Genomic DNA, 14,955 nt, shown 5'->3' on the forward strand with positions numbered 1-14,955 from the left:
GGCTGATTGGTCTGTAGTTGCTAGGATCTGTTTTTGCACCTTTTTTGTGCATAGCGGTGATGTTGGCTGATTTCCAAGCAGATGGCAGTTGACCTTGAGCAAAAGAGAGGGTGAAGAGAACAGAGAGAGGGTGAGATAGAGCGGCAGAGCAGGATTTTAGGACCCGTGGGCTGATGCCGTCGGGTCCAGTTGCAGAATCAGAGTCGAGGGTTGACAGAAACTTTTTCACCTTGTCAGGAGGAAAGGACACGGAGTCCAGGAGCAGCAGGGTACGACTGGGTATGGTGGGTACAGAGAGGGATGGGTTTGGGACACAAGATCTAGAGGCAAACACAGAGTTGAGGCATTCAGCTTTTTCACGTGCGGAGTCAGCTGTGTAGCCGTTTGAGGTAAGGGAGGGGATGGAGGGGGAACAAACACCAGAAACGGATTTGACCAGACGCCACCAGGATTTGGAAGAGGGAGACAGATAAGAGAGTTCGGTCTTGAGAACGGAGAGATATTGTTTGCTGGCTCTCCTGAGGGTGGACACACACTTGTTTCGGGCTTTGTGAAAGGAAATGAGATTTCCTTCCGTTGGATTTGCTTTCCAGGAGACGAAGGCAAGTTGTTTCTGGGCAACAGCCTCACCACAAGATTCCGTGTACCATGGACGGGAGGAAGGGTATGACAACTGAAGACGAGATGGGATAAATCTGTGCATGAGAGAGAGCAATTTCCTTTGGAAGAATTCCCAGGATGAGTTGATGTCAGAGGTGGTAGAGATGGGAGACCAGTCCAGATGATTGATGGCTGCTTGAAGACCGTGCCAGTTGGCCTGAGTGAAATGCCAGACTCGTCGACGCTGAGCAGGCTCCCTGAGGATGGTCAGAGAGATGTCCACTTTAACAAGGACATGATCAGATGATCCGATTGGAGCAGAAGAAGAGCAGCAGACATTTTCAGGGAAGTTAGTCATAACCAAGTCCAGAAGAGAAGATGTTCCGTTGACTGAGATCCGGGTCGGGAAATTGACAGATTGTGTCAGTCCCAGTGAGTCGCAGAAGTCCTTTGCTGAGGAGCCATGGCTGGTGAGAGAGGTACCCACACCCAGCCAACTGGCATGATGACAGTTGAAATCACCACATATGAGGAAGAGAGAGTTGGGATGAGTAGATAGAAGTTGGTCCATATTATCAGACAGCGAGATGTAGATGGAGTCATCACTGTTTGGTGGACAGTACAACACACATATGAACAAGAGGTGGGAGCGAAGGGGAAGCCGTAGCCAGAGGTATTCCTGGGGGTGAGGTGGAGAGAGTGCAGTGCAGGGCGAGTGAGGAAGAGTTTTTGATAAAGATAGCAACCCCACCTCCAGGACAAGGCTCAGGTCTATCATACCGGAGGAGGGAGTAGCCCGGGAGAGATACTAAGGAATCAGAGACATCATAAAGGAGGAAAGTTTCTGTTAAGCAGATCACGTCTGGTTTGACAGAAGCAACCTGTATGGAGAGATCAGTTAAGTTTGAACGAAGGCCCCGGATGTTTGAGGTCCATACCGTTAATGAAGAGGAAGGGGGAGCATCAGATACAGAACAGGGGGGAGGAGGGGTAGGGTAAGATGTGGAAGAGGTGGAAGAGGTAGGGAGAGCTGTTGAAGGTGTGTCAGAGATTTCAGAATAGCTCGGAGAAAGGGAAGGATGGGGCGGACAAAAGGTTTGATGGTGATTGGGTGAGGCACAATGAGGTGTTATTTGAGGAGGGGGAAGAGCGAGGCAGAAGGTTGGGGGAGATGGAGGTGAGAGTTGGAAGGGGGAAGAAGCGGGGAGGACGCTTTGAGGAGGGGGAGTGAGGGGGGAAATTGAGAAGCAATGAGGTTGGGGAGATTTGAAGGGGAGGGGTGAGGGGTGAGGGGGGAGTTTGGGAGGGAAGGGACAAGGGGAGGGATTTGAAAGGGATGGGATATGGGGGAGATTTGGAGGGGAGGGGTGAGGGAGGAGTCTAGGAGGGGAGGGGCGAGGGGGCGTCTTGGCGGGGAGGGGTGAGGGGGTAGTTTAGGAGGGGAGGGGTTATGGGGAAGATTTGGAGGGGAGGGGTGAGATTGGATTTTAGAAAGTGTACGATTTATGGGAAACGAACATTTATTGCAAAATGAGTTTCTTGTGATCTTCGAGTTAAAAATACGTTTAAGGACGCTGGATGGAGGATGGAGTGCAGGAGAGTTTCGGGAATGTAGAAAAAAGGCACTATAGGAGATGGATTTTTTTTTTGGGATGAATTGATTTGGTGAGCAAGTCGAAAGCAGCCTTTTAAAGAAGAAGAAGAAAAAGGTGTTATAAAATATGACGGAATACATAACTTGAGGGGAAAGTGTAAACATTGAAGGTTAATAACAGTGAAAACTATCTGGGGAAATGGGGGAGAAACACGTGGTCGAAGAACGAACGAACGAACGAATAAGAATGAATAAACGAATGAGAACAGAGAAGGAAATGTTTTTTTGTTTTTTTTGAGTTGGGATTTACACAAGGAAGTAGGCTATGGGTGAAAAGACTGGGAATACAGAGAACGAAAGTTATTGGATCACAAAGGACGGACCGCTGAGAGAAGAACAAAGCCTCAAGGTTGTACAGTGTACACTGTACAAGGCCTCAAGACACGACACGAATTAACACGATTTTCAATACAGGTATGAAAGATTTGCACCGAAAAATCTTCGTCGGGACACAATATACGTACAACACCATAAATAAATAGTTTTAACGAAAATACAAATGGGAACAATCACTTAACTTCGATTTCAAATCGCTCGCGACACGGCAAACAGACGATCAATTTATGAAAGATAAACACCGAGAAACAACCAAAGTTGCACACAATAACTTCACACACCGAAAGATAAATACAGTTTCGACAAAATACAATTGTGAACAGCCTTAACTTCGAAAAACGTGGAGACCGTGTGGAGCTTCGAAAATCCCTCCCACCGTCTCCGAGATCTCGCGAGATTTCGAGATCGAGATTTCGATGACACGTTTTGCATTGCGGTGGCGGCCACACTTGCACATTTGTTACCACCGAGTCGTGGACGGATGAGCCGAACCAAGCTTTAACGCCTGAGGCGATTTCCAATCTGGCGGTTATGTCGCAGGCGGGACCGAAGAACCACGAAGCATTTATTCTCACGAACCCACCAACAACAATACAACAAAAAAGAATTTTTTTTTTTTTTTTTTTTTTTTTGTATACTGAATCAAGGCTCGTGAAAGAGCTGACATTTACTTCACAAACAAAAACATTTAAGAGCAGGGAGATGTGTGGGAGGGAGAGGGCTTGGGAAGGGGGGGGGGTGGGAGAAGTATAAAACACAAGGACACCAAGGACTTCCAGGACAGAAATTGGTATTTCAAAAAGTGGAATTGGGGTGAAATTATCGGGGATAGAAAAGATCAAGGTTTTGGATGGGGGAAGATAAGAGATGGTGGTGAACAGCTGTTTTAAAGACCTGGAGGGTGGAGTGGGATTGAAGAGAGTGAGGGAGTTTGTTCCAGAGGTGGGAGAAAAGAGGAATGAAGGAGTGAAGGTGAGCAGAGAGTCTTGATTTTGGCAGTTTAACCATAAGAGGGTTGCAGTCAGATCTTGTGCGACCTGTAGGAATATTTGCGGGACAGAGCCCAGAGAGAGCTGGGGGGGCAAGGCCAGAGAGGAGTCGGTAGAAGACGGAAAGACCACCAACCTGCCTGCGGTGAGTGAGTGAGAGGCCCTTGGAGTTAGCTTCATCGCGGGAGATTCCAATGATTCTGAATGCTTTGCTTTCAACAGCGTGAAGACGAGCTAGGTGTGAGGCAGGAGCACCAGCCCAGAGGGGAGAGCAGTATTCCATTGAGCTGCGGATGAAAGCCTTGTACGTGGTGAGGAGCTCAGGTGTGCCAAGGAAGGACTTCGCACGACGGAGGATGCCCAGTCGGCGACTGGCTTTGGAGGCCTGATTTGAAATGTGGTTTTCCCAGGAAAGATCATGGCAGATAGTGAGACCCAAAAGTTTGAGTGACAGAACTTCTTGGAGAGGATTATTCAGAAAGTAGATGGGAGGGTTGTCCAGTCGGTCTTTTCGGAGAGACATCGTAAGAGTGTGAGATTTGTCAGGATTGAAAGACATGTTCCACTTGTTTGCCCAGTCTGTTATTTTGTCCAGGTCTGCAGAGAGTGCGGAGGCTGCAGACTGCCAATCTGAGGGATGAAGAATGGAGCGACAGAGAGTAGTGTCATCAGCAAAGAGATAGAGAGGATTTTCAAGAGTCGGAGAGATCATTCATGAAGACCAGAAAAAGCACAGGGCCCAGAACACTGCCTTGGGGAACTCCAGCCTGAACAGGAAGAGGAGATGAGAGAAACCCATTCAGGGCCACACGTTGGCTACGACTAGAGAGGAAGTCTGCCAGCCATGCGTGGAGATTTCCATGGATACCAACAGAGGAGAGTTTGGTGAGCAGAGCGGGGTGCCAGACCGTATCGAAGGCACGTGATATGTCAAGGGACACAGCTCTAATTTCCTGTTTGGCATTGAGGACCTCCATCCATTGCTGAGAAAGCAGTAGCAGCATGTCCAGAGAAGAGTGACCAGGTCTGAAACCAAATTGATGATCAGAGATCAAGCCATTGGAGAAGAGGAAAGATTTCATATCTGAAGCAATGATTGATTCCATGACTTTACTGATAATTGAGAGAAGGCTGATTTGTCTGTAGTTGCTGGGATCTGTTTTTGCACCTTTTTTGTGCAAAGCGGTGATGTTGGCAGATTTCCAAGCAGATGGCAGATGACCTTGAGCAAAAGAGAGTGTGAAGAGAACAGAGAGGGAGTGAAAGAGCGGAAGAACAAGATTTTAGGACCCGTGGGCTGATGCTGTCAGGTCCAGTTGCAGAATCAGAGTCGAGGGTTGACAGAAACTTTTCCACCTTGTCAGGAGGAAAGGACACAGAGTCCAGGAGCAGCTGGGTACGACTGGGTACGGTGGGTACAGAGAGGGATGGGTTTGGGACACAAGATTTAGAGGCAAACAGAGTTGAGGCATTCAGCTTTTTCACGTGCGGAGTCAGCCGTGTGGCCGTTTGAGGTGAGGGAGGGGATGGAGGGGGAACAAACACCAGAAACAGATTTGACCAGATGCCACCAGGATTTGGAAGAGGGAGACAGATAAGAGAGTTCTGTCCTGAGAACGGAGAGATATTGTTTCCTGGCTCTCCTGAGGGTGGACACACACTTGTTTCGGACTTTGTGAAAGGAAATGAGATTTCCTTCCGTTGGATTTGCTTTCCAGGAGAGGAAAGCAAGTTGTTTCTGGGCAATAGCCTCACCACAAGATTCCGTGTACCATGGACGGGAGGAAGGGTATGACAACTGAAGACGAGATGGGATAAATCTGTGCATGAGAGAGAGCAGTTTACTTTGGAAGAATTCCCAGGATGAGTTAATGTCAGAGGCGATAGAGGTGGGAGACCAGTCCAGATGATTGATGGCTGCTTGAAGACCATGGCAGTTGGCCTGAGTGAAATGCCAGACTCGTCGACGCTGAGGAGGCTCTCTGAGAATGGTCAGAGAGATGTCCACTTTAACAAGCACATGATCAGATGAGCCGATTGGAGCAGAAGAAGAGCAGCTGACATTTTCAGGGAAGTTAGTCATAACCAAGTCCAGAAGAGAAGACGCTCCGTTGATTGAGATCCGGGTCGGGAAATTGACAGATTGTGTCAGTCCCAGTGAGTCGCAGAAGTCCTTTGCTGAAGAGCCATGGCTGGTGAGAGAGGTACCCACACCCAGCCAACTGGCATGGTGACAATTGAAATCACCACATATGAGGAAGAGAGAGTTGGGATGGGTAGATAGAAGTTGGTCCATGTTATCAGACAGCGAGATGTAGATGGAGTCATCACTGTTTGGTGGACGGTACAACACACATATGAACAAAAGGTGGGAGCGAAGGGGAAGCCGTAGCCAAAGGTATTCCTGGGGGTGAGGTGGAGAGAGGGCAGTGCAGGGCGAGTGAGGAGAGTTTTTTATAAAGATAGCAACCCCCCCTCCAGGACGAGGCTCAGGTCTATCATACCGGAGGAGGGAGTAACCTGGGAGAGATACCAAGGAATCAGAGACATCATGAAGGAGGAAAGTTTCTGTTAAGCAGATCACGGCTGGTTTGTCAGAAGCAACCTGTATGGAGAGATCAGTCAAGTTTGAGCGAAGGCCCCGGATGTTTGAGGTCCATACTATTAAAGAAGAGGAAGGGGGAGCATCGGATACAGAACAGAGGGGGGGAGCGGTAGGGTATGATGTGGAAGAGGAGGAAGAGGTAGGGAGAGCTGTTGAAGGTGTGTCAGATTTCAGAGCAGCTTGGAGAAAGGGAAGAATGGGGTGGACAAAAGGTTTGATGGTGATTGGGTGAGGCGCAGTGAGGTGTTGTTTGAGGAGGGGGAAGAGTGAGGCAGAAGGTTGAGGGAGATGAAGGTGAGAGTTGGAAGGGGGAAGAAGCGGGGAGGACGCTTTGAGGAGGAGGGGTGAGAGGGGAGTCTAGGAGGGGAGGAGTGAGGGAGGGTCTCAGAAGGGAGGGGGTGTGGGGGGAGTTTAGGAGGGAAGGGGCAAGGGGGGAGATCTGAAAGGGATGGGTGATGGGGAAGATTTGGAGGGGAGGGGCAAGGGGGAAGATTTGGAGGGGATGGGTGATGGGGAAGATTTGGAGGGGAGGGGCAAGGGGGAAGATTTGAAAGGGATGGGTGATGGGGAAGATTTGGAGGGGAGGGGTGAGATTGGATTTTGAGAAATGTACGATTGATGGGAAACGAACATTTCTTGCAAAATGAGTTTCTTGCGACCTTCGAGTCAAAAATACGTTTGAGGACGCTGAAGGATGGGTGGAGTTCTGGAGAGTTTAGGGAATGAATGAAAGAGGCACTGTAGCTGTAAGAGATGGAATTTTTTTTTGGAATGAATAGATTTGGTGAGCAAGTCGAAAGCATCCTTTTATAGAACAAGAAGAAAAAGGTGTTATAGTATATGACAGAATACCATTGTTCAGGGGACAGATGAAACATTTTTTAATGACGTGAACACGTGATCACGAACAACGTGGTCAAAGAACGAACGAACAAATAAGAACGAAACGGATAAGAACAGAGAAGGGAATATATTTGGGAACTCTTATTATTATTATTATTATTATTATTAGAAGAAGGGAACTCTTATTATTTGCAACTAAACAAGGCACGGGATGAGATTAAATAAAAAGTGCTGAGGTAAAAATGCTATGGCGAGGATCCTCTCACCCAGACACAAAGACACACACAGGGTGAAGTAAGAAAATAAAAGACGCTCCGGCACGCAGCTGGCCCAAATGGATCCTGTCAAAAGTCAGCAGCCGTTGAAGCCTGAAACCACACAGGTGGGAAGGCCAGAAAGATAATGGCAAACCGAAACAGCGCGTTGAGGACGTTGCGGCCGCCCGGGATTGAGGCGAGTGGTGTAGTCGGCCCTCTTTCTCTCTGGTCTCAAGGTTCCACAATCTTTTTTGCGTGATACCTGGAATGATGATCCTCCTCTTGGGGAAAGTAAAATACATCCTGCAGCACACCCGGGACAACAGCACCAGCCACCACACTTGGCCGGGCGATGTCCTAAATGTTAGGGATGGCCACAGGGGGTATGATGAACGGGAAATTATCCTTAACCCCTACTCGTAATTAACATGGCATCACCCCCATATGATGCACATTTAAACACAACCTTAAACTACATTTTCCCTACGTATTACATTGAAATGCTCCTGCACGTCACATGTTCCATACTATTCTTATTCAATCCTACCTTTCCTATGGTATTCTCTAACCTACCCCCATAAACGTAACAATGTTTTCAATAGCGAAGGAATAGGTCATTTGTATGTGGCAGACAAAGGCAGGTTTATCTGATAAGGTTTGGTAAATTTGGATTATTATTGTGTCCGTATTCTCGGCTCATGGAAGTGTTTTGTTTTAATTGGAAGAGTGTGAGCCGATCTGGGAATCCTGTTCAGGCAATGAGGACTCATCTGGACCCTGAGCTAAATGAAAAACCCTACGCATGTTTTACTGTCCCATCTGACAAACGGTTTCGGTCCCCAAAGAACAGTACATGAAGCCCGTTATCCCCACAGTCTTATACTAAGAGATGTATTGTGGCGTCATTATTTAGTTTTGCCGTCGTGCATTGTGGTGCTGCTCACACATTGGTGCCTCGCTCTGCCTGTGAGACACCAGTCCGGTGATAATTTGTGCATGGCTGCTGGCAGGGACGTCATCACATTTGATGCACTCCACCCCGCTACATGAAGAAATAGGTCTTGCTGTGCTTTGATGACTTTTTTTTTTTTTCTCTCTCCACAGGTCACGCTGGTGGGGATTGTACGGCAGTCCGAGAAATCCCCCACAAACATCCTTTATAAAGTGGATGACATGACAGCAAGACCCCTGGATGTCCGCCAATGGGTCGATGTGGATGCAAGTCCTGAACGTTTAGCTCTTTGCTATCCGCCTTCCTATTTTACTTATCAGACATTTTGTCCTTTTTCATGTAAGCAAATGGACTTGTCTTCTGTTGCCAGGACATGGGCAACGAGGGGACCGTGATACCGCCGAGCACCTACGTCATGGTTGTGGGTCACTTGCGTTCATTCCAGGTGTGGTCGCATTGCTTCCCATTGATTCAATTACATATTATGGAATGTCTGCCTTGGGTTTTACCAAAATGGCATGGGGAGCTATTTGGCACAGTGAATATTGTTATGTCGGGAGGGTAGAGCAATATCTAGAGTCAGGTAGATCTGAATAGGTAACGTGCTTCGTCTGTCGCGATAAGGAATCTGCCCTGTAATTTCTGTGTGTTTAGTCAGGTTTGTCAGTTAAGGAGTATACCTGTGAACATACCAGGATGTTTGTGTGCTAGGTAGTTGTCGGGATTAAAGATAACAGCCCTTGTGTGTCAAACCTGGTAATCAAACCTTTGTCCCTTATGGCAATGCATACCAACATAAACACTTAGATAGGCCCTTAGTGCAACATTAAATAATCCCTTTCCCTTACCACAACGACTTTGGAAGACGGACAGGAAGCCAGATCAAGACCCCGCCGATGATGGCTGCCACCGGCCGCACCACCAGCTCGCCTGGCAACATCGCGTGGTATGGGCTGTGATTGGTTCGAGCGGGAGGCACTCGACCAATGAAAAAGCCAGCGAGTGCGAACCTGCAGCCCAATCAGGGGAGGAGAACGAAGACGCAGCTGGGAGGGAGGTGACTCATTTGAAGGAAGGAACTGGAAATTTGGACAAAGAGGAGGAAGGTTATAAAAAGGGGGCGCTGCATGATAATCTAGCTCTTGGAGTTGGCCTGGGGTTTGAGAGCGTGCAGTCACATTCCTTTCTCTTGGCTTCTTCTCGTCTAGACGCTGTTCTCTCCTGCACTCTCCCCGTTCCTGTCTCTGGGTGCCTCGTGCTTGGAAATCGGCCCCCTTCGGGTTGGAGAGTGGTCTCGTGTGGGGATCACTGACGGTACTTTGGTGCTTTGGTGCCACGTGGTGCTTTCAAGGTGCTTCTGGATGCGTGATGCATTGGCGTAGCGCATTGGACGACGGACGTACCACAGATAAGGCTGCACTCACACCCCACATATACGAGTACACGACGTTTCTTTTTATTAATCCATTCCTGTGTGCTGTTTCTGAAGTGAGTTGTGGGGACATCCCAATTTAGGACTTTTATTTAATATCGTGTTTACCTGTCCCTACCCTTTTATTACAATAAACCCTTTTATTATTTCTCATTCCCTTCAAATCCTGTGTTCGTTTGAGTTCGTTCCCCTTCCACAGTTACGCGCTCCAGCCGCCTCTTCCTCTCCACTTCTCCTGCCCGTGGTTGCTAGCAAAATCAGTGTTTGATCGTCGCCTCCAGTAAATCCGTTCTGGTCCATCCGCGGTCCCTGGTGCTGACCTGGAGGGATCGCGCGAAAATATGTTGTACGCTAACACCGATGACGTTGTGGGTTCTAATGTTTATTTATTGCTTATCCTCATTTTATTTTTATGTTGGACACTATGTTAATATTGTCGCTTGGACGGCTCGACTCGACCACGTTTGTTCACTTTTAGGCGGGACCCGATCTCGCTAAAGCAAACACTTTGCGGATGGACCTGCACAAGGCCAATTCATTTGACATGACAACCTAGCAGTTGTGTAATGCGTCGTTGGTGGCGCCCATGTTTAAACGCGCATGCTTTCAAACTCAGGGTTATTACCCGTTTTGGCCTCCAGGGATCCAAATTAAACCCAAACGTTGGTGCTGGAACAAAAGGCACAGGTAGCCTGAAGGAAATGGAAAATGTAATTGCACGCAAGACAAACGGAACAATCATGGACACCAATATCTCTCGTGGGAAGTGCTGACTCGTGCAGTTGTTTCTCTTCAATAAATCGTGATTGTTTTGTGATTTCTTTTGTACTTTTTCTTCCTTTTGTATGCCGCACGTAGCTGGGCGTGGCATCGTTCATGTGTGAATGTGTCGTGAATGTGTCGCCGATGCGATGCCCCCTCTGTAGTTTATGACAGGGATTTGTAGTTTGTTCCAGGTCGCCTACTCCTTGCGAAGTGCAGTATGGGATCATTGATGTCCAAATAATGCTGAAATACGGGATGCCCAGTTTAACGTCCGTCCTTTGGGACGGCAAAATGGTGTTGCCAAAAAGTGGCAAATTGATCGTGGCCTTTAGTTTCCCTGGACTCGACTAACTTCCTTTGCTTCATTTTCCCCAATTGTAAACTCCCACAGGCAGAGATTGGGTCACGGGTCCCAGAGATCGGCCTTCAGGTGTGAGTGCACATGTTCCATTCAACAATGTGTGATGTTTCTTATGCTGCAGAACAAGAAGAGTTTGGTGGCTTTCAAGATCCGACCTCTTGAGAACATAAATGAGATCACGACACACATACTGGAAGTTGTGCAGAATCACATGGCGATCAGCAAGCCAGCCGGCCAGGTGAGCTATCTGCCTTGTGCCTTGCATATTTAACACCAACAGCACGTGTGCGCAGTTCACAGCTTGCACACAGACGATCTTTATAATACGAGGAAAAGGTAATTTTGTCAATCTAGTCTCCACTGTATCTCCAACAGTACCTTGCATCGTATTGATGTATATTCCACATCGCACACAACAAGGTGGGGTGTGCATGTGATGGAAGTCCTGGGGGCGGGGGGCAGCGGAATGGGTGAGGGGGGGGGGGGGATGGGTGGGTGGGTTGGTTCAACTGCATAGGGCAGCATCTTAAAACTTCCATTCTTGATCGATATCGATGATCTGTCTAATTCTCTTGAAAACGAAAGTTACCATTTTGCCGATGACTCGACCCTGAATATAACGATGCATCATAATTCTGAAATGCTGGCCTGTACCGAATCCTGTTCATCAGACCTGTAGAAGATAGTCGACTTGTCATCTTCTTGGAATATAATGTTCAACATCAGCAAGTCACATGATCTCACACTGACTTTCCAAAAGGATTGGTAATCGATCGATCCAATCCGCTTCTCTGGACAGGCATAGGTGGAGCTGCAGTCCCTGGAACCCTTTTACCTCATTATCAATTCATTCATTCATTAATCTGCCATAACCTTACACATGAGGATGATCATATCACCAAACTGGTATCAAAAGCCAGTCGCTGTCTGGGTACGCTCCATACAGGTAACGCATGCCTGATCCACACCGAGCTTATCACTCTGTACAAGGTGTTCACACAGAGCTCCATGTGGGTATGGTTCCCCACACTGGGTTGGTGCTCCTGCCCACGTTGTTCCTCTTGATACGGTCAAAAACGAGGAATTCTTCACCATTGGAATATCAAGACAGGAGGTGGATTCTCAAGGAATGTCATTTTCCCACCAGTGGGAGGTTGGTTGCCTCTATTTTATATGAGCTTACATCTGACCTTGTTCCTCCTGCCCTCCCCTTCCTCTGCCCCCCTACCCCCCAAACTCCCTCCACCTCCCACTCCCAAATTGCATGAGTTCTTCCAGAAACCCTCATCTGCTCACACTCCCAAAGTCCAGATTGGTTTTCCACCTGTACTCATTCGTCCCCTTATTCTCCCCATTGTGCAATCGTCTACCTGTCTCATCCTTACTTCAATCAGCCCCTCATGCACTCTCATGCAAATTCATGATTATTTCCAATTGTGTTCCTCTTTGGACCCTTATTACTTGTTTTTGTGTTATTCCGCCTGTGTATGTCCATTTCCCCTCATCCCCATACTCTGGAGTAGTTTGGGAACTTTTGCTATTCAGCTGCTCCATAAGAATAGACCCTAGTATATGCCCAAGTTGCCTCGATCTATTGGTCCTTGGTATTTAGTAAACCAATCGGATTTGAATATATTGTTGCAGATCCGGGTTTCGGGGTATCCCATGAGGGGAACTTCTCGGACTACTCCCGAACCCCAGGTCCTGAGACCACTGGCTACGGATAACTCCATGCCCAGTGCGTTACTAGTCAACCACGAACGCCTTGGCAATATCAATTGAAGCTCACACCCTCTACATATTTGTCTATCTACTTAATCAGGGACAGACGAGCAGTACTGTCAAATATGTGTCGGCTAAAGTTATGGAGCCAATTGTTTGGGGTAAAACTTTCTAGTTATACACTATTGCAACTTAATCGAGTCTATGAAACTCTATGAAACAGTTTCTTTCACCCATTCTGCTCCCTGGTTTACCCCTGAACTCCGCCTGATGAAAACTCGTGCTCGCCAACTTGAAAGACTCCGCAATAAAACGGGTCTCACAGTTCACTCCCAAGCCTACAAGGACCACCTACAACACTACAAAGATGCCCTCTCCCGCGCCCGCTCTGCCTACTACTCTCAAATTATCCACTCTGGCTCCGGAAACCCAAAAGCACTCTTCTCGACAATAAACAAACTCCTCCGCCCCCTGAACACCACCACCCAGTCTTTCACAGTAGACAACTGCATCTCCTTCCTCTCTTTCTTCCAACGCAAAATTGACAACATCTACAACAGCTTGACCACCGCTGCACCCGCTCCCCCTCCAACCACCTGCCCCCCCTTGTCCTGCCATCCCAGTGTCTCGGTTCTCCCCAATCTCCCCTACTGACCTCTCTGAACTCCTCATAGGAATGAAAACTGCCACCTGCACTCTTGACCCCATCCCCTCCAGCTTTGTCAAAGCCTCCCTCCCTGCTCTCTCTCCACTTATCATTGCAACAATAAACTCCTCCCTGTCTACAGGCATCGTCCCACCTTCCCTCAAAATTGCTGCTGTTACCCCCATTCTAAAAAAACCTGGTCTAAACCCTGACACCCTAAACAACTTCAGACCCATCTCCAACCTACCCTTTCTGTCAAAAGTTTTGGAACGCGCTGTAGCCACTCAACTCAAACATCATCTCTCTGCCAATAACCTGTATGAAACATTCCAATCCGGATTCCGCTCCAACCACAGTACTGAAACTGCTCTCCTCAAAATCACCAACGACCTTCTCCTCTCCTCTGACGCTGGCAACCTCAACATTCTCGTCCTCCTCGACCTCAGCGCTGCCTTTGACACCATCGATCACACTATCCTCCTCACCCGACTTGAATCCACCTTTAACGTTACCGGCACTGCCCTCTCTTGGATTAAATCATACCTCTCTGACAGATGCCAGTTCATCTCCATCAATAACTGCAAATCCCCCACTGCTCCCCTCCCCCAAGGTGTCCCCCAAGGTTCAGTTCTTGGCCCCCTCCTCTTCATCCTTTACCTGTCCCCCCTCGGTCACTTAATCCGCCGTCATGGTCTCCAATTCCACTGCTTCGCCGATGACATCCAGCTTTTCATCTCCACCAAGTCCGTCTCCACCGACACCCACTCTATCCTGACAAACTGCATCACTGAAATAAAATCCTGGCTTCAAATCAACTTCCTCAAGCTTAACTGTGATAAATCTGAAATAATCATCATTGGCCCAAAAACGCTCACAAAATCCACCCATAACTTTGCCCTCAACATCGACGGTATCCCAGTATCCACCTCCCCTCACATCCGGAATCTTGGCGTCATCTTTGACCAAACCCTTTCCTTCGACAAATACACTAAACAGATCACAAAGTCAGCCTTCTTTCACCTGAAAAACATTGCCCGTCTCCGCTCATCCCTCTCCTCCACGGCTGCAGAAACCCTCATCCACGCCTTCATCACCTCCCGTCTGGACTACTGCAATAGCCTCCTCTATGGTTCACCCTCAAAAATCACCAATAAACTCCAATACATTCAGAACTCCGCTGCCCATCTACTCACCCATTCCCAGACCCGTGACCACATCACCCCCGTCCTTTACAAGCTTCACTGGCTCCCCATCCCCCAGAGAATCCAGTACAAAATCCTCCTCTTGACATACAAAGCCCTCCATAACCTGGCCCCATCCTACCTGGCTGACCTCCTCTCCAGACACACTCCCACCCGCAACCTCCGCTCTGCTGGTACCAACCTCCTGACCCCCTCCATCCGGACCAAATTCAGATCCTGGGGGGACAGGGCCTTCTCCATCGCTGCTCCCACCCTCTGGAACTCACTACCTCACACCATCAGAGACTCCTCACTCACCACATTCAAAACATCACTAAAGACCCACCTGTTCAACACTGCATTCAACATTCAACCCACAGCATTTAACCCCTGACTATCTCTTCTCCTTCTCCCTCATTTTGCTTTAAATATTTCCCTATTCATTCTTGTCTTTTTGCAATTGTTGTTTTCATGTATTGTTATGCATTATGTTTGCCACTCTGTCAAAGCGCCTTTGGGCTTCTGGAAAAGCGCTATACAAAATAAATGAATTATTATTATTATTATTATGAAAAGAGACAAAATGGGCTGTTTGGAAACGATGGTTTACCA

At 48.0% G+C, this 14,955-nt stretch overlaps 1 protein-coding gene across 2 annotated transcripts in view; it reads left to right on the forward strand.

The window, feature by feature from the left end:
* RPA2 (replication protein A2) overlaps nt 1-14,955 on the forward strand; it is a 40,719-nt gene that overhangs the window by 14,718 nt on the left and 11,046 nt on the right. For both annotated transcript variants that reach the window (XM_068109515.2, XM_068109514.2), the window contains exons 4-6: nt 8,389-8,502; nt 8,607-8,681; nt 10,916-11,032. In XM_068109515.2, the coding sequence (XP_067965616.1) occupies nt 8,389-8,502; nt 8,607-8,681; nt 10,916-11,032 (306 nt within the window). The remainder of the gene's footprint in view (nt 1-8,388; nt 8,503-8,606; nt 8,682-10,915; nt 11,033-14,955) is intronic.

The sequence above is a fragment of the Myxine glutinosa genome, chromosome 3, assembly GCF_964187855.1.
Source record: "Myxine glutinosa chromosome 3, kmMyxGlut1.1, whole genome shotgun sequence".
Taxonomy (NCBI): Eukaryota; Metazoa; Chordata; class Myxini; order Myxiniformes; family Myxinidae; genus Myxine; species Myxine glutinosa.